General features: G+C 37.0%; 1 protein-coding gene across 1 annotated transcript; it reads right to left on the bottom strand.

Moving 5' to 3' along the window:
• Window positions 1-423: 423 nt before the first annotated feature.
• Window positions 424-834, bottom strand: LOC138316573 (uncharacterized). Its single transcript, XM_069258253.1, has one exon. The coding sequence runs from the start codon at window positions 832-834 to the stop codon at window positions 424-426; it is 411 nt and encodes a 136-aa protein (XP_069114354.1).
• Window positions 835-20,298: the final 19,464 nt, after the last annotated feature.

Consider the following 20,298-nt stretch of genomic DNA (forward strand, 5'->3'; position numbering starts at 1 on the left):
GCCTAATTTAAGAAAGACTCGTGTACTTTTGTAATATGGAGGAATCAAACGTTTAGTGGTAAAAAGTTATGGTGGATATTAAATATTAACTAAATAAAAAATATTGAGATAAGTCATGTTGGTCATCCCAGGACTTGATTTATAAACAAGTCTCTTCTAACATTATTAAAGCCATTACTGGCCAGACATACCTTAAATACATCAGATGACTCCAATTGCTGGCCGGTCCCCTCATCAGGTGGATCCTCCTTCCTTAGACGTTTCGGCGTTTTCCACGACGTCCTCCAGAGGTTGATCAGGCCCAACCAGGGACCGGTCGGCTATCGCATCCGCTTGATGTTATTGCGAGTAGTTTGTCAAATTTCTGCCTGTTCATCGCTACGGGCAGCGATGTCTGTCCTTCTGCCATTCGTCACCTTGTGGCTAGCACTGTTGCTGGTGACCAATCCACTTCTCCTCCCTCTTCCTCCAGATCCAACTGGAAGCAACTTCTGCCTGCCTGCTAACTGCTGCTATCAGGTTCCTCCGGTCTGCTCCGGTTACCCCTAATAGACGTAGGCCTCTCCATAATGATTGGCCGGGGAAACCCCTACATCCGACCTCTATCGGTAAGCACCATGTCTTCCATCCTCGATGTTGGCATTCTTCCACCAGCTGCTGGTATTTCTGCTGCTTCCGTTCGTTGGCCTCCTCCATCCTGTCTTCCCATGGTATTGGTAGTTCCACCAAGACTACTTGCTTAGAGCTGCGGAACCATAACACAACATCGGGGCGGAGTGGTGTTGAAGCCACCTCTGCTGGGAAACCCATCCTCTGCTGGATGTCTGCCCTCATTTCTCAGTCTCTTGCTGTTGCGAGTATCCCACCAGCCTCTACGTTTCCTGTAGCCCGGGATCCCGACTTCACAAATGTGACAAACTTTGGCCCTTTCGATATCGTCCGCTTTTTCCTCCTTGCACGGTCTAGACTTGCTGCTGCTACCTCCTTGAGGACCTGGTCGTGGCGCCATGTGTATCTTCTATCTGAAAATGCCACCTGGCATGATGTGAGGACATGTGCCAGGTTAGCTGGTTTCCTGCAAAGTACACACACTCAGCGTTGTCCTTGATTCCCCAGGTAAATAGGTTGGTTGGGCTTGGCAGTAAATCGTAGGTTGACTTCAGCAGGGAGCTAAGTCTGTGACCTTCTATCTTCCAGATATTATTCCAAGATACTTTCCTCTGCCTCACTCCCTCCCAGTGAGTCCAGCTGCCCTGCTGTCTCATGCTCACTGCCTTCACCTGCCTAGCCTCCTCATCCATCGATCCAATCTCTGCCTGGGCCATGTCCCTACGTGTCCGTTGGTTTGCACTTCCCCACCTTGGCCTTGTGATGGTCCCCAGGCCAAGACGCCCTGATGCCACGGACCCTACGATATCACCATGCCGAAGTCTTGCCTCTGCTTCCTTCAAAGCATGTTTAGCGTCCCACTTTCTTCCTGTTCTTGTAACGACCCTCGCTTCTCTGACCTTGTCATCCGCACTGTCCCTCAACATGATGACTTGACGTACTTTGGTAACCTTGAACTCCTCCGTTAACGATTTGAGCGGGAGTTGCAGTTTGGTCCCTGAGCTGTACAAGCCTACACTGCTGAAGCTGCGTGGAATGTTCAGCCATCTTCGAAGGTGTCCACTGATCATCCTGTCCATTGCCTCTACATATGTAAGTGGTACTTCGTAGACAAGCAATGGCCACAAGAGTCTGGGTTAGTACGCCATGCTGGTATATCCAGGCTTTGAATTTCCCTGGGAGTCCACTCTTCCCAACTGCCTTCATCCATTCTTCTGCCTGCTTCCTCATCTCCACTACACTGTTCCTGTCGTTGAGTGAACCATCAAACCACTTGCCAAGACTCTTCACTGGCTTCTTTGTAACAGTTGGTGTGTCCACTCCTCCAATCTGAAACCTTTCCTCCTTCACCTTGCCTGCCTTAAGAACGAGTCTCCGAGACTTGGCTGGTTTGAACCTCATGCGGGCCCAAGTGATCTGCTCTTCTAGATCTCTCAGAGTTCACCTTCCTTCCACCATGGATTTTCGTTCCGGATGCAATTCATTAAATCATGTTATAACGCGAAATTGTCGTTAAAACGCCTTTTTGGAAGTCGTTATATGCATTAAATACTTATGAATTAGAGCAAATATATATGTAATTAAAAACTACCCAAACTTTGATAATAAAAGTACAGGGTTTTATACTATCAATCGCATTACGTTCAGTCACTTTTAACTAGTGATTTTTGCATGCCTATGAATCACTTCTTAGGTGTACCTGAACATAACTTTTTTTTTCACAGTACAAATATATTATCCCTCCAGCTGTGTATGATGTGTATATACATTTGCGGCATTGCAACAAATCTATATACATATCGGTAATTTGGTGAGAGCTGCCAGGGTTGGGGTGCAGAAAAATATAAAACTTCATATAAAAAATAATAAAATTGAGAGGTATTGAAAAAAATTTCAGTCTCACCAAACAGTATTGTTTCTAATTTAAATTCCACCACATTATCATTTTTTTCATATATTTTTCTTTTCATATCTTGCCATATTTCAAAAGATTTTTGACAATACTAAAAAACATGTTCTATGGTTTCAGCTTCTGTATTACAGATATTACATATATTATTTTCAGAAATATTTATAATTTTTAAGTAATTATTCAAAGGGAGTATATGCTGTGGTAGTCTATACTGGAACCATTGTATTGATGTGTCTTTGGTAATTAGAAAAGGTATTTTATATTTGTTTTTCCAGTGTATGTTTCTAAAGACAGTTTGTTGCTTCCGTTTCTGCTCTGATGTTATCAAACATTTATTTTTTTCAATTAAACAAAAATACATGTCTTTACATCCCTTAATACTTTTAAATAAAATTGAATATGGCTAGGTATGAATGGTCTATCTAGTTTATTTAACATACTAAGGTTTTAATTTAGATTTTTACATATTTTCTTGATACAACTGCATATACTTAGATAAAGCAAAACATTTTCTGATTCTATACCGAATCTTTGTTTGAAATCATTAAAAGAAAGAAAATTGTTCTCTTGGTCTAATAAATCACAAACATAATAATTGAACATAACTTAGTTGATATAAAATGTTTATGCATTCGTCCTAACCTTATATATTACTGTTGACTCGTAGATTGTTGTGTTGTTTGTAACTTTTAGTAAAATATGCATAAATTGTACATATCCGATGCTCCACAACAATCGAAACATCTCGCGAAAATTTCGCAGACAATGACGGAGAGGTCCACTGACCATTTTTCGTGTAAGCCAATAACATTTACAATTTTTATTCGAAAATCATGGACTAGACTGATAACCATTAAAATGCGTTATCATAACCATTACAAAGGCATTATAACGAATAAAGATGTTCTTAAAGGAATATTACGACATTATTTGCGTTATAACGACTTTTGAAAGGCGTTATTACGACATTATTTGCGTTATAACTAATTTAGTTTTTATTTGAAACTGCTAGGTTTACACTATGTTCCCGGCGGCCACGGCAGCCCCCGTTTCGGGCCACCGTGGACAAAACGTGGTGACCGCGAGACAACTTGAGACAACGCAGAAGGACGTGATAGACAAACGTGAGCGGTCGTGATTACCGTGGATGCCGTGCCAGATTTTTAAAACTGTCAAAAAATTTGCCACGGCAGTCACGGTACAGATGGTAAACGCCACAGGACGTCATAAAACGGGATTGACGTAACAAAACGTAAACAATGCGTGCGAGGCCGTAACAAAACTTCCAGACGGTCCGTGGTGGAACGGGCAGCAAGCCCGTTTCCCGGAATCTAACGGTGATTTCAAGTTTTGTGACGTTCTGTTGCGTTTTTTCCACGTTTTATCACGGTTGATGCAGATTGGCTGCACGTTTTGTGCCGTTTTGTCAAGGTTTGTCAAGGTTTTGACGGCAAGCCAAGGTGGATGATAACCGTTTCGATACGTTCTGTCAAGGCACATCACGGCTTGTAGCGATTGAAAGCCCGACGTGATACGGCGTGTTACGTCTTATTACGGTCTTACGTTGCAACCAATATCTGATGAAGTATCATTGCCTGGCCTGGTACATATTTGCTACTTCATGGATTATTTGTATTATTAAATAGAAATAGTCATTATCAAACACATTAAAACCATCAAATTATACAAAAGCTATTATTGCAAAAGACAGATTAAGTGCTTAACCATTACAGAAAAAATGGCGTAAAAACACTTGGCTATAATAATTATATATTCATACCAAATATAATTTGTAATTAAAATGTGTTTGAAATGACATTTTCGGCAATAAATATTGTTTCATTTGCTTCAAAATATCCCGGTATCAGACTTTCATCCCTAGTAAGCCTTGGCGGACTGTGAAAAACGTATCGTAGCTTGATCAAAACATGTAAAAACGTGGCAGACCTCATCAGATCGTAACAGGCCTAGTGAGAACGTAGTGGTATCCTTGATAGACCGTGCTAAAGCCGTAGTGTACCTTTAACCTCCTGAACAGCACTTTCCCGTATATCCACGGTCCATGACGTAATCCGTAAAAGACCGTGGCAAAACTTCACAAGACCTAGCTCAACTTGAATACAGAGACAAAAATAGCCAAAACTCCACGGCGCACCACGTTTCGGGCAAACGGGGCTACCGTGATCGCCGGGAACATAGTGTAAACCTAGATCAACCCGTTTAGGTGTGCTATGTTTTTAGTCACATTGTGATCATATAACTGGACTGTTCTGCTCTATCATATGGTACAAATATCATGTTGTTATGCCACAAAGACCTGAATACATTATCACGTGGTAACTCCGTGCGCCACAACTTTCCCATAACGGCAGTGTTTCTTTACAAGTCTCAAACTGTAACGCAAGTGGACGCTTTTTCATAGTCCCAAATGCGCTTCAGGCATACTCATTCGTTTTCCTTAATCTACATGAGATTTTAACATATATGTAATCGACAACATTTGCTATACAGAATCAGTAGATATGGATAGTTATTAAAAAATAACCCAGTCAGATTACATATCAGACAATGTATTCATGTAGCATTGTCAGTATTACATGATACTATTTCATGAGCCAAAATAATGAGAGCGACATCATGTTCAGGTATATTTCGGAATAATATTCGGAAATCCTGACAGAAAGTATTTTTAAATACGTCATTAACTATTTATCATTTGTATAGTTATATGTGTGTCTAAAAACGTTGTTAGATCATGAAACCAAATACAAAGCTCGACGTCAATCCTATGGGCCATCAACATCAATTAAACATGGTTTATCGTGCTATATCTTGATATAAAACGATCTTTCACAAAGCATGTGTGTTGAAAATGTCTATATTTTGTTTTATGGCGTATATATTAATGAGATAAGTATTTATTATTTATGTATACTTGGCACTACATAGATCCCCATGACAATTTTAAAGACCGATGGAGTAAATTATAAAATCTCTAAATATGAACAAATAGATTCGGTTGCTGATAATAATGCTTGGATAAGTTTAATGTGCTTAATCTTAGAATCAAAAAGTTATTACTGATAACAATGTACTTATATTGAGAGACGATGGAAAGTCCCTGGAGAGTAATTTATATATATGTAAGTTACCTCATGTGTCACCTCGAACTCGCGGCAAGAGGTTGGGATTGGCAGTATATATCAGTGATAAGGCACATTAACCACTCGGCCGGTGTGGTCAGGGGGATGTAAAAGGTAGGAAACTTAAGTATGTAGCAGAACAGACATTACATTTAAATTTCGTGATATAAGAGGTATCTTCGGAGAAAAGTTCGATGGGATATATATAATAAAGGATGTATACTAAATTTCTCAACACCAAATCTTTCTTGAAAATATTTTGAGTGATGTGAGTTCAGAAATAGACGAATACGGATGTAAACTACATTTCTATAATTTCATTTTATGTTTTTGCCTTTGAAAGATACAAATGTTTGAAAGTATAACTATTTATAAACCCCCCAAAATATACCTCCATTCACATTATGAATTCTATGCTTTTGACAACATGTCATAAAACCTTTATTTTTAAAGCCCAAAGTTTACAATTGTTTGCTTTATTTTGTTCTATTGCTATATATTTGATATTCCCATTAACATTAAACTGTTCGAACTACATTACATTGTGAAAAAAGTCAGTATTTAAATTCAAACTTTTAAGTACTACTAATAACACATTGTAATGAACCTCCATAAATGCACAGCGAAAATGAATATGCTGTATCTAAAATTAAAAAAAAAAAACCGGTAAGTGTAAAGTTTGAAAAAAGAATCTGAAATTATATTTTTAAAAAAAAATTGCTTTTTAAATATAATCTATATGACAACTATCTAAAACCCAATGATATAAATCATACAAAACCTGGTGTAATGACAGTTTGATATGTTACAGTGTTGACGTGTACAATTCAGACGAACACCTTCAGAAAAGCAGGGGATTCTACTACAACGGAGTTGGGGGTACTAATTTCCCGGGGTATCAGCTAAGCTTCACTGCGCCGCTATCTGTGACCAGAGTCCCTGGTGTATCGCCATGAGCTGGAATCCCGATGATCAAGACATGTCGGGGGTTCACGAAAACTCTCACACCAGACACTACCCCAACCTTCTCTCATTATAAGTGTAAATACCTCTACAAATGTTACTAATACACATTTATATTTGTCACATCGACATTTTTACAGCTACGTAAGTAACTAATTTAGTAAATTGTCGAGACATTGATACGTAAGTATTGAGAAAAGCTTTATTGCCACCATATACTTATCTTATGGTAAATGAAAGAAACTAGCATTTTCATTTATAAATATTTCATTGCGTTAAACATGTTTGGTCAACTTAGACTCATTGGTTTTCGATAGATAATGAACAAAATAACTTATCAAAATCTTCGCCCAGTGATGATTAATTGATGGACTTAATTTGACATTCATTTGATAAGGTGTCATTCATTTGACATTAGACTGATTAGATCAATATTAATAAGTAGATATTTTCTTCTTAACAGATGGTTTTTAATTACTCCAAGTAAATTTGAGTTAAGGTTTGATACTCATTAGTGATTACACTAATATTACAATGTAAATTATCTAATTTCTATACTTCAAGAGTGCTTTTGTTAGGGTACAGTTTGTAAAATTAAATGAATAAGCGTTTAGGACACTACAAAAATTACACATAATAAGATACGACAGACCGAAGAGATCATCCCAGACGTATCGCACATGTCCAAAGTTTTATCTGTATCTTCAAATCATTGTTTATGTTTGTTAACATTCTGAGCGGCCTTAATATTTAGTTGTACTTATTTGTGGTCTTGAACAAGTGGGCAGATCGTCTCGAAAATTTTGACAATATTCTGTCAACACTGTTATGAGTTACTTCTTTACCTTATGAAAAACAAAAAATAACATTTTTAATATTCTTTTACATTCACAAATGGAATGATAGATTTTAATAACACCATATATTATAAGGCAAACAAGCATTTTTCTGATTATGTGTCAAGATCAAGTGACCGCCATATTAAAATTCTATACATTTATTGGATAACAAAACACCACAATACGAAAAGAAGAGTTCTACAAAATTTCATCGTGATCTTTTAAGAGTGTGATAAAATTTCCAATGTAGTTATAGTCGAACAGTTTATCTCCTGTACATACCCGAAAAGGAGAAAAGTACTTACCCCATAAATGATGACGGCATTCTATTGATCTATGTTTAGTTGCTATAGCTTCATACGTGATGTTTTCATACGATCTCTACACCCCTGAGCTATCTCATCGTAAAACTGGAGGCAACAGAACAGAACAGGTAATTTAGTCCTTTTATGAGCATCAAAAGAGCCGTAATAACGGTACACTGTAGTTGACTATGTGGCTTAAGTTGGGTAGTTCGCTCTCTCTGTAGTCTTCAAGGAAATCTTTTGCGGTCTGTGTATAGGTACCAAATATTTTCAGCTGAGCTGGTTGCCATCAATTTCACTAAGAGAAAGTAGTAGATTATCGTAAGTTGATCGGAACCCCTGGAGTATCGCGGATGGCTAATAAGCATACGTAACAGTTTCATCAATACGACTTTGAAGACGGCCAAATAATTGTAATTCCCACTTTTCCTCAGATAATTCATAATTAGGACAGTGCTAAAGCACCAGGAACAGACTAATATTGGTTTTTAATTTGTTGATTAACAAACACTTTCCATTATTTCATGTTCCGGGGGGAAAGTTTTATACTATCAGTCTGTGGATATAACGAGAGAAAGTAACCCCTGATATCCAATTAGACACTTTCTTTCCAATGCAACAGAAAACGCAAGTCTGCAAGCTAACGCGGCAGTCGAACCCAGAGCAAAACAAATTAATTGACTACGGTCGTAGCGAAACAAGTCGTTACAAAGTGTTACGAGAGTTACCTCTCTTTTACCAATAGCTGTACCTTTACAGTACAGTTTTTATCCAGTAAACACCAAGGGATACAATACTTATAATAGTATTTCGATTTGTCGACGTAAAATTGTCTTCGGGAACACTTTGAACAATTTTGGGTGAGTGAGAATGTGTCATACTGTCACAATTCCCCCCTGCAGGTTTGGGGAACCTGCAGTCGCTATTAATAAAAGGCGACTAAATTTTGGACATTATCTGTTCTCTACTTCCGAACTCACTTTCTTCCTTTTTCCTTAATTTAGGATCTTTTCTTTTCTCATCTTCCTAACTAACTATGTTCTTCCTAACTATCTCCCTTGACATCGCGGGCCCTGCAGGTAGGACATTAGGATTGTACCTGCTGCCCCTATTGCTAATCCAATAATATTAGACGTCGGTATTGAGAAACTTCTGATGGGCAATACCGACATCTAATCTCGGAAATCTATTGAATTGAATGATTGAATTATTGATGTTCAGCGTTGAATGTCGGTGACGGATACATAAACATGAAACATGGCTGGAATGATGATTAAGTTTACAAGAAATCCTATGCTGAACTGGCAAATGGCCCAGGAGTATTTTGTAAACCACACTAGAAGATTGGTTGTTCTCGACACGCTTGAAAAGTATAACGCTATCAGAGTACACCCCTTCGTACAAGGTAAGTCATTATCGCAATCTTTAAACAAACAATTACTTTTGAATTTTTTATGAACTTTTCTGACATATAAAAATTCACAGAGACATCTTAAAGCTATACTGTACGAAGTTCATGTGAAATGATGGATTGCGTTATTTCAGATGAAATACCAGCGAAAACGGCAAATCGCACCACGAGAAGGAAATGATATAATTTTAGGGAGTTATATTGCGAAATGGGATTTTAGAAGAAAGAAATGCTCTGAAGAAATGAGTAAACAATATAAACAAAACTGGTTTTTTTTCTCTCAACATAAATAATTTTTCAAAGAAAAATGATTTTAAAAGTGATAGATCGCGACCATTTAGGGTCGAGGAAGCCTTCCATCCGATAAACTCTCTTCACGACTATATAGCTAGAGCCCAATTAACAGGAGAGCGGCAAATATATATAATGGTTTGCATATTGTGTCAAGGATTAAAGTCTTTCTCGAATGTTTTGAGAATTTTGAAAATAAGAAACAAAAATCGTTTGTAAGTGAACGCATGGATTTTGATATCAATTAAGCCAGATCCGTCGACAAAAATGTCGATTATACATGTAGCCATCGTACACAAAGTTAATCAAGAAACAGAATTTCCCCAGTATCATGGACACATGGGAAGGTAGATCGAATCTTGTCACACAAACGTTTAAGATTTCAACACCTTTGCTTCTCAATTTTCTATAGATTTGAATGGCTAGTATATGCCTAATAAGAATTTCCGTATTTATCATTTCATTCCATAGAACGACCCCACCTTGGCCCACAAAGTATAGGCTCGCCGTGTTACATTTGTGTCATGAACCTTATAAGAGCAATAAACGGCCGCTCAATAATAGGAATTTCAACTATCAACTAAATTAGCCAGCTTTGGTCAAACGGCCCTCGTTGTTGTTTTGACAGAATCAACAAACTGGTGGGTTGGAACTAGGAAGTTGGAGGATACCTGGAAATGGACAACTGGACAAGCTATGGACAATGGTATTCAAATATTAGAAGATTCGGGTGATGCAGACTGTGTTGGATTTTGGATAGGGTATCTGTCTGACAGCCAATGTAACTGGGGAACACCTTTTATTTGTGAGAAGTGACTGTTATTATCATAGCAGCATAAGGTGATCAGTAAAAGGTGAAACCGTCTAATTTTCGCGGGTTACAATATTTCTTGATCAAATTTTATACACAGCTTCATTCATCGTATCTCATGGTTTTCGATAGATTAATGAACTAAAATAACTTATCAAAATCTTCGCCCAGTGATGATTAATTGATTGACTTTTTTGACTTCATGACAATAACAACAACAATGATAAGGTGCAGGTGTTATCATTTGATCATTATCTTGGATTAGATCAACATTAGATAAGTTTTTGATATTTTCTTCATTAACAGTGGTTTTTAATTACTCCAAGTATGATTTTTGTAGTTAAGCTTGATAATCATGTGATTACTCTAATTTTTACAATGTTAATTTCTAATTTCTATACTTCAAGAGTGCTTTTGTTAGGGTAAAGTGTGAAAATTAAATGAATTAGCGTTAGGGACATACAAAAATTACACATATAATTATAGCGACTGACCGAAGAGATCATCCAGACGTATCGCCATTGTCCCTAAGGTTTATCTGTATCTTCTATATGTGTTCATTGTTTATGTTTAAGTTAACATTCGTGAGCGGCCTTAATATGAAATTGTATTTGTTCTTTTTGTGTCTTGACAAAGGGGCAGATCGTCTCGAAAATTTGACAATATTCGGTCAACACTGTTAGAGTTACTTCTTTACCGCATATGAAATACAAAAAATAACATATTTGAATATTCTTTTACATTTCACAAATTGGAAGATATGTGGTTTTAATAACACCTATATTATAAGCAAACAAGCTTTTTCTGATCATGTGTCAAGATCAAGTGACGCTATTTATATTTATACATTTTATTGGGATAACAAACACACAATACGAAAATAAGATTTCTACAAAATTTCATCGTGATCTTTTAAGAGTATTTCTACATCTATCGACAGTTATCGCCGCTTTAGAATTTCTGAGAAATTTCCAATGTAGTTATAGTTATCGAGACGTTTTTATAATTAATAAAGTATTTCTAAAGAATAGACCAAGTCATCTGGTATTTCATGCATTTTATTGCGGTTTTTGTCATGTTAAAAAGTCTATTTTATATACATTGTGTAAATAAATAAAAACTTTTCTACTGGATGGTAATGAGGCTCAGTTCTATATTACTTTGAACCTTACCCCTCGGTTTGCGATTCTCCTGTCATACCCGAAAAGGGAGGAAAAGTACATTACCCCATAAATGATGACGGATTCTATTGATCTATGTTAGTGTTACAGCTTCATTACGTGATGTTATGCTATATGCATACGTTAACAGTTTTCATACGACTTTGAAGGACGGCCAAATAATTTGTATTTCTCCACTTTCCTCAGATAATTCAGGTTAATTAGGTACATACTAAACACAGGAACAGACTAAGATTGGTTTTTTTAATTTGTTGATTATAAACACTTTCTCATTATTTATGTTCCGGGAGTTACTATCAGTGCTGTGGATATAACGAGAGAAAGTAACCCCTGGGATATCAATTAGACACTTTTCTTTCATTCATAAGAAAACAGTCAAATGGAGATCAAGCCCTTTCTATTAGTGACACGACTAGTGTTTATATTTAAAACAATGACGTCATTATTTCAATTTTTTCCCTATTCGTTGTCGTATTCGTTATGTATGAAGTTGTAACGAAGCTGTGGTGCGCTTCGTTGCTATATTTTCCGGAAATTATATTAACCGGGACTTTGGCGGCAATTTGCTGGGCACGAGATCTCGGGACTGCGCCGAGGCTTTCAGTTTTCTACCGGGCCTTGAGAGGTGAGGGTTGTGTTTTTGAAACCTATGTAATTTTTATATATTTGTCGCCCATCCTTTCCCTAATTTGCTGTTATCGTATAGTATGGAAATGCATTAACATTACTGTGTGTGTATTATTCGCTGTCAGTCGATATTTTTGCTATATTTTTGAGTTTGAAATACTTGTGAAATTGTGCAATGTCGGACTTGGCATGTCTCGCTTTTAGACGGGTTTCGATAGTATTTAAAAGTCTTCACTCTTGTGTTGAGAGCCGTTGGTAGGCTGGAAAAGAGTGGGAGCCTCCTGTGTTGAGTTTCGGGGTTAACCGTTAAGGAGATATTTTGAGAATCTTTGCTAGAGAACGGCGTTTGTGAAATTGGAGGTTAAACTATCGATAATCGGCCCGGTGTGTAGCGCCACGTGCTCGGTCTTTCATTGATGGGTAGGAGTTAATTCTGGTAGCGAAAACGTGAGAATATTAGCAGCAAAATTGTCCATTTCACAGTACTTCCCACTGAGCCACGCGGGTATTTTCTTGTTGTCACCTTTACACATGTTAAATGAATAATAAACTGTTAAATGAATTTGATGTCGTCCATTGTCCATACTCACTAGTACCATTGAATATTGTAGCGAGACATAGGAATCTGCAAGCTAACGCGGCAGTCGAACCCAGAGCAAAACAAATTAATTGACTACGGTCGTAGCGAAACAAGTCGTTACAAAGTGTTACGAGAGTTACCTCTCTTTTACCAATAGCTGTACCTTTACAGTACAGTTTTTATCCAGTAAACACCAAGGGATACAATACTTATAATAGTATTTCGATTTGTCGACGTAAAATTGTCTTCGGGAACACTTTGAACAATTTTGGGTGAGTGAGAATGTGTCATACTGTCACAATTCTCCCCTGCAGGTTTGGGGAACCTGCAGTCGCTTTGGGGTTGGAAAATATGCAGTAAATGCTGCTTCCAGGGCTGAATTAGGACAATATACACTAGACTGTTTCATTAATACTCAAGCATTGTGTTATTTGGCTAGAATATCACAAGATGACATTAATAATCTTGTAAAAGAGGCTTTGAAGGTCAGTCAAAATATTCATGAAAGTGGATCATATTCGTGGTATTCATACGTATCAAGTATTATCAACGAAAATAACATCACATTTGACATTAAAAGGGGAAAATTCAGTAGGAAGGCACAGGCCAGATTAAAACGGTCGTTAAAAAGATTCATACATGGCAGATTTGACATTATTTTCTCAAGCAAAATGCAGCTTTTAGATTGTAGTAATAAGCTATTTCTATATAGTAAACTTAAACAAAACTATAAAGAGGAATATTATCTCTCTTTGCAAAATTTTGAATATCGAAAATTGTTGACAAAACTTCGGATCAGCAATCACAACCTAGAAATTGAAGCTGGTAGGACAAAAAAGATACCTCGCCAGCACCGGTTATGCAAATTTTGCAATATTGTAGAGGATGAAGCTCACTTCATCCTCCAGTGTACAGTAAATTCTACTGAAAGAAAAAGTTTCCTATCTAAATACAACATTAATTCTATGTTCACAGACTATGAAAATTTAATAAAGTTATTGTCATCTAATGAACCACAACTTCTGCAGGATTTGGGCCTCTTCATTAAAAAGTCGTTTGAACTGAGGAAAGCTTGCTGAATGCATAAGTTGTTCTTGTTTTATTGTTATTGTGTTATACATGTAATGTTATCTTTGTAATTTGCTATCGATCCTTGTTTGTGGATGTAAAATGCAAATAAATGAATTGAATTGAATTAATAAAAGGCGACTAAATTTTGGACATTATCTGTTCTCTACTTCCGAACTCACTTTCTTCCTTTTTCCTTAATTTAGGATCTTATCTTTTCTCATCTTCCTAACTAACTATGTTCTTCCTAACTATCTCCCTTGACATCGCGGGCCCTGCAGGTAGGACATTAGGATTGTACCTGCTGCCCCTATTGCTAATCCAATAATATTAGACGTCGGTATTGAGAAACTTCTGATGGGCAATACCGACATCTAATCTCGGAAATCTATAAGAGTCCTCGCTAATTCCGCTATTTAAATTGGGCGGAAGTTTGACGCTTAATTACGGAGTGAAAAATTACCCGAATGTCATAAAACATGCCTAGCGTGAAATAGTAGTTATCCATGATCACATACAGCTATAATAAGTGATATGGCCCATAGCAATCATGTCCAGCACTGAACAATCTAGGTTAAATCATATTCCAATATTCGTTACTTTCGGTTGATCAAAATATAGCACGGTGGTAACTAAGGTTGTGTATATGCATGGAAACAAATATCTTGTATCACTTTTGATGAATTCTGGAAATATTTTAATACAGCAATACATCCGTTACCATTCCGAAATTTGTAACTACCGAGTAAAAATAGCGACAAGATAGACTTACAAATAGCATCAGTGACGTTTTGTGTTTTGGATTTTCTTTCATGAGATGGAAGGTTAGTGTAAAGACAACATGAACTTTTGAATTGATATCAAGCCGATTTCTGCGCCGTGTGAATCCTGCCTCGATTATTTGAGGTTAGACAGGACGTAATGATCAAATGTGTCTCGTCGTGCTATACCTCTAACATTGTTGGAATACCCGAATTGCATGATCATAAAAGGCGACTAAATTTAGGATTTTATCTTTCGTGGTCTTCCTAACTGACTTTATCTTTCCAAATGTCTCCTTTGACACTGCCCCTGTGAGGAAGGCTTTGGGTTAAAAGTGGTAGTTTCTGTTCCTGCGTAGCGCTCAGCACACAGGGAGTAGGGCGACTGGTTCGTCCGTTGTTAGTATAATGTGACCGGGTTGGGTGTGTTGCTTGGTGTCTTCGTCGGCATGCTTCAGTGATATATCAATTATAAAAAGGACAACAGTTCCACTATACAAGAAGACACAACACGAACATAACGCAGCCTCCCAAAACACGAACCTCGTACTTCACACACGCTTCACACTGCACACATATGAGGCCGTCCAAACAAGCAAACAAACCCTTGACATCGCCTCACTTTTGGCCTTGAGTTAAGCGTTCGCTCCTGTGAGGGAGGTTCTGGGTTTTGTCCCTGGCCGAGACACACCAAAGTCTATTAAAGTGGTAATTTCTGTTCCTGCTTAGCGCTCAGCTTAGGCAGTAGGACCATTGATTTGCCCGTTGTCAACTGAAGGCCAAACGTGAGGCGGTGTCAAATGAAACATTAGAAAGAATAAAAGAAGTGAACAGATAGAATCCTGTTTAGAGAAAAGGACCCTAAAAAGTTGGGAAAATATCATCAGTATTTTTCAACTTCAATATTTTTTCCATTTTGAAAAGTCTTGGAAAAAATATATGATTTTTGCAAAATGCCTCCATATTTTACAAGATATTAATATTATTAATATCATTGTCGTAGCTTTTCACATCATTTGGAGTTATTAACTTCATTAGTGCTTCTTGGTATTGTGGATAATGGATATGAAGATGTGTTAATTTGTTTTATTCATAATGCCAAAATGTTATATATACTTTTGTAAATTAAAGAAGAAAATTGAAACCTACAGATTGGAAAACACTTATATTGTATTATAGAAATGCATGGTTTATATGCTCCAAATAAATAATATATTATTCTAAACTAAAATTGAAACTTTTTTTGACTTCTGGAATAATTCTTTAAGTAATGAAATTGGTATTCAAGGTGTTTTTTTCAGCTTGGTTTAATTTTTGCTTGTGGCATAACTAGCATTTTCTGCTTTAAAAACTTTTTTTTTTAAACTACATGTATACTATAGCTGGTTATGCGATGGAAGAATCTATGTTTATGCTTATTTGTGACTATGTATTTTTTCCGTCTTTTTTTGTTACCTGCTTAGAGTCCTTTGAATATTGTTTCTTGATATAATGTGGTTATTAAGGTAAAACGCTGTTGGGTTTTTGTTAAATTTATTTATAGAATATGCCATACAAGATTTTACCCTTAAATGCTAGGTGTTTTCCTTTTACTGTGTTGTTTACTCCGATAGATATAATATCTTACATGTAAATGATGTAGACGGCTTGTGAACAAATGGGATTGAAAGTTCTTCCTTTTTATCATCATTGATCAATTGCGTATATGTATGAGGTCAACTAGCGACGCTACAATATAGGTCACTATTCTAGAAGCGTCAACTGAATTATCATGTTTAAATACCACTTTTTATAAAAAGTATATTTTCATTTTTTACATTTTCAGCATTTTTTATCTGCTGTACGTACGTCATCACCCCCTGTGTATAATGTTAGCATTAACTCTCTACCGGTGTAACGTTGAAAACGGACCCCGAATGCCGTTGAAAATTGAACATGCCGTTGAAAATTGACAGTGTCTAGGGTCAATTCTCAACGGCAGGTCTGTTGAAAAATGACCGTTGAAAAATGACCTTGGCAAACTATCAACGGATGGTCTTTTGAAAAATGACCCTAGTACATTCACATATATAGATAGCTGTTGCACAAACATGATTCTCGAAAGCGACCCTTCTGTACTGGTATTTAAATTACGTAACTACCGCGATTTGAATTGAAATTTGGTATTGTAACAAATACCTCATTTAAATATTTTGGGTGCTTGTATGTTTATTATGGAGAATACGGTACTAAAAAACTTACATTTTTCTATAGTCATTTTGTCCGTCCGTGTAGATAATGTTAATTTAATTGTTCTCAAACTGAGGAAATGCTATATAACACTGAGGTATCGTAGTAAATAAAAAGGAATTGTTGTAATCAACTGCATGCAAAGTTTGTTCTATGTGTTGTTCACTTCCGAGTATCAGTGGATAGTGTTACAAAACTATAATTATGGGATATTATTAATTTGTTTCTTAATGGTTTTTTATGATTATATTTTCGACGATCTTACGTTTGTCAGGTATTCAGTAATTGTTAATATATATTTATTCCCTGCAATACAAGAATACATGTATTATATATCTGCGTATGGATCAGTTATGTTGTGTTCTGCGTATATTTGTGTTTTGTTGTTGTGTTGTGTGTTGTTTGTTGTGTGGTGTTGTTGTGTGTTGTTGTGTGATGTTATATTGTGTTGTGTTGTGTTGTGTTGTGAGGCGTGTTGTGTTGTTGTGGTGTTGCGTGTTGTTGTTGGGTGGTGTTGTGTTGTTGTTGCGTGTTTGTGTGATGTGTTGTGTTATGTGCTGTTGTGTTATGTTGTGTAGTGTTGTTGTTGGATGTTGTTGTATTGTTGTTGCGTGGTTGTGTGTTGTGGTGTGGTTGTGTGTTGTGGTGTGATTGTGTTGTGTTGTATGATATTTTGTTGTGATGTTGTGTCGTGTTGTTGTGTAATGCTGTCTTGTGTTGTGTGGTTGTGTGATGTGTGATGTTGTGTTTAGTGTGATGCGTTGTTGTGTTGTGTGATGTTATGTTGTGTTGTGTGGTGTTGTGTTGTGGGGTGTTGTGTTATTTTGTGTGGTGTGATGTGTTGTTGTGTGGTTTTGTGTTGTGTAGTATTGTTGTGTTGTTGGTGTGTTGATGTGCTGTGTGATGCTGTTTGGTTTCGTGGTGTTGTGGTGTCGTGTTGTGTTGTTGTGTAAAAACGAGTTCTTATGGGGTCACTTTTCAACGGGGTCTATTTTCAACGGGTCGGTGTAAAAAGTGCGTTTAAAGTTCAGTTTTCAACAGTTTTCGGGATCATTTTTCAACGTTGAAAAATGACCCGAGGTCAGTTTTCAACGGGAGTCCATTTTCAACGTTACACCGGCAATCGAAAACATCACTTTTTTAAAAACATATCTCGGTTGACGTTAAAACGTGGGTCAGTTCTGTGTATGTGTGTGGAATCGTTTTCACCTGATAATTTTATCTCGGCTGAGGTATGTAGACTACTGAAACTTGCGGGCCTCTATAAGGCAATATTCTTGACAATTGATGTGATTAGCTGTATATATAGTCTGGAACATACATTTTTATAAACAAAGCGTTAGAGTTTGGATCAATGTTTTTTTCCATCTTATTGGGTAATATTTTCTCTTCAGAAACTCTTAAAAAGTCTGAGAAATTACCATTGGAGGTCAAGATCTTCACTCGAATGTAGTTTTAAAAAAATAAATGGATGTATTATCAAATAGAGGTTTCATTGTCTGTGTATTGATGAAGATTAACAACTCAGCTGTAAGGTTGTATTCTATCTAAGGGAGTGCTACAGCCGTTATGTAACGACCTTGAGGAAGTGTTTTATTCATTCTCATGTTGAGGCTGCAGCTCTGGCATAGTAACACTGACAGTCAGTAGAAAATCGGGTGTTGGTTGAGATATACTGAAATATCGCGCTGGCGGATAATATAATATCGCGCTGACGGATAATATAATATCGCGCTGACGGATAATAGAATATCGCGCTGACGGATAATAGAATATATAGACGGATATAGAGGTTACAAAGTGAGTGGTTGTTGGATATGGAATTTATTTCACACGAGTGAGTTAATTTTCAAAAGTTACAAAAGTCACGAGCTCTAGGGAGTGTCTTTTATAACATAAAATAACTTGCAAGTGTGAAATAAATTCCATATCCAACAACCACTCGTTGTGTAATCTCTATATCCACAAGTGGAATATCAATATACCAGTACATTTATACAATGGCCCAAGAGTGGAATAACACGACGTATTGTGGAAGAAAATAAAATATCGTGTTGACGGATAATAGATTATCGCGATGGAGACTGGAATATCGCGCAGACGGATATAGAATAGATACACGCCTCTTACAAGCATTTCTTCAATCAATTTATTTCCTATATGCTTATATATTCAAATGTGAAACTCCTATCATAGTCAATAACAAGAAACTAAGAACAAAGTAATCCACTAATTTGGAGATATTGATAAGAGCCAGTTCTAAAGAATATGCGATTTTACAAACAAATCACTAGCTCCTAAACATTTAGATACTAGTTTTGATTTAAAAAAAAACGCCATGGTTGATAAACAGCACTCTTTCTTTACATCCAACGTCCAATATAAAAGGGAGTGGGGACGACTGGCTCGCCCGTTGTCACCATGATGTGACCAGGTTGGGTGCGTTATTCGTCATCTTTGCATAGTAGTTTGTTTCATTGATATAGCACTTCAAAAAGACGCCACACAAAACAACTGTTTTCTCATTTGTACATGCATTCACAAAACGGACAGCTCATCTGAAATATATTGGGGGTGTGGGTTCCTTCTTTAGATTTTCATAGAATGCTAAGCAATACAAATCACCCAATGAGACACACATCATAGTTTGTGGTTAAATGTGTCGAAGAGATGGGACACCATATGAGAACCAGCAACTAGTACTAGACAGGTTCAGCAAACAAATACAGCTACTGGTACTAGCAGGTTAACAAACAGAACAAGCTACTGGTACTAAACAGTTTCAGCAAACGGAACCAGCTTCTGGTACTAGACAGAACCAGCTTCTGGTACTAGACAGGTTTAGCAAACGGAACCAGGTACTGGTACAGCTACCGGTAGTAGACAGGTTCAGAAAACGGAACCAGCTACTGGTACAGCTACTGGTACTAGACAGGTTCAGAAAACGGTACCAGCTACTGGCACTAGGTAGGTTAACCCAACTGAACCAGATTGAAATGAACTGTTCGGAATATTAGAAAGATGTCATGAAATTATGAACTTAGTAAAGCAGACAAAATGATGTCATATAAAAACCCGTTATATACCTGTCCTTGAATCCTATATTAAGTTAAGGCTGATGAACGACGTATTGATAGGTTTTGGGACCGGCTTTTAGATAATTATTTTGCTGTAACTATAACAGCCGAGATAAAAGTCGTTATTACTGCCCCGGCGGTAATGGCTGGTGTACACACTCATTTCGCCCTGAGGAATTATTAGAGCTCGGGGAGCGTTATCTAGTCTTGATCACGCTGTCCATGTACGCTAACTCTGGACTCTAATCATCTTATTCAGCATTTTTTTTCGAATTGTCACAATTATTTTCCTAAAATTTGTTTTCCGAGTGAAGACGGCGGTTTGATTCCTACTAAAATTTACTGCGAAGAATTTTATATCTAATGTTAAAGTCCAATTACAGTTTGATTACGTCTCTAATGTCCCCCGGGGTATCGCCCCTGGATCAGCTATCTACAGAGACAGTAAATTTAAATATCTGCTTATATAATTAGTTTCCATGGAACCCGGG

This window comes from Argopecten irradians, chromosome 2, assembly GCF_041381155.1.
Source record: "Argopecten irradians isolate NY chromosome 2, Ai_NY, whole genome shotgun sequence".
In the NCBI taxonomy this organism is placed as follows: Eukaryota; Metazoa; Mollusca; class Bivalvia; order Pectinida; family Pectinidae; genus Argopecten; species Argopecten irradians.

Coding starts and splice junctions, on each gene's coding strand:
- LOC138316573 (XM_069258253.1), bottom strand. CDS start 834: ATGAGGGCAGACATCCAGCAGAGGATGGGTTTCCCAGCAGAGGTGGCT.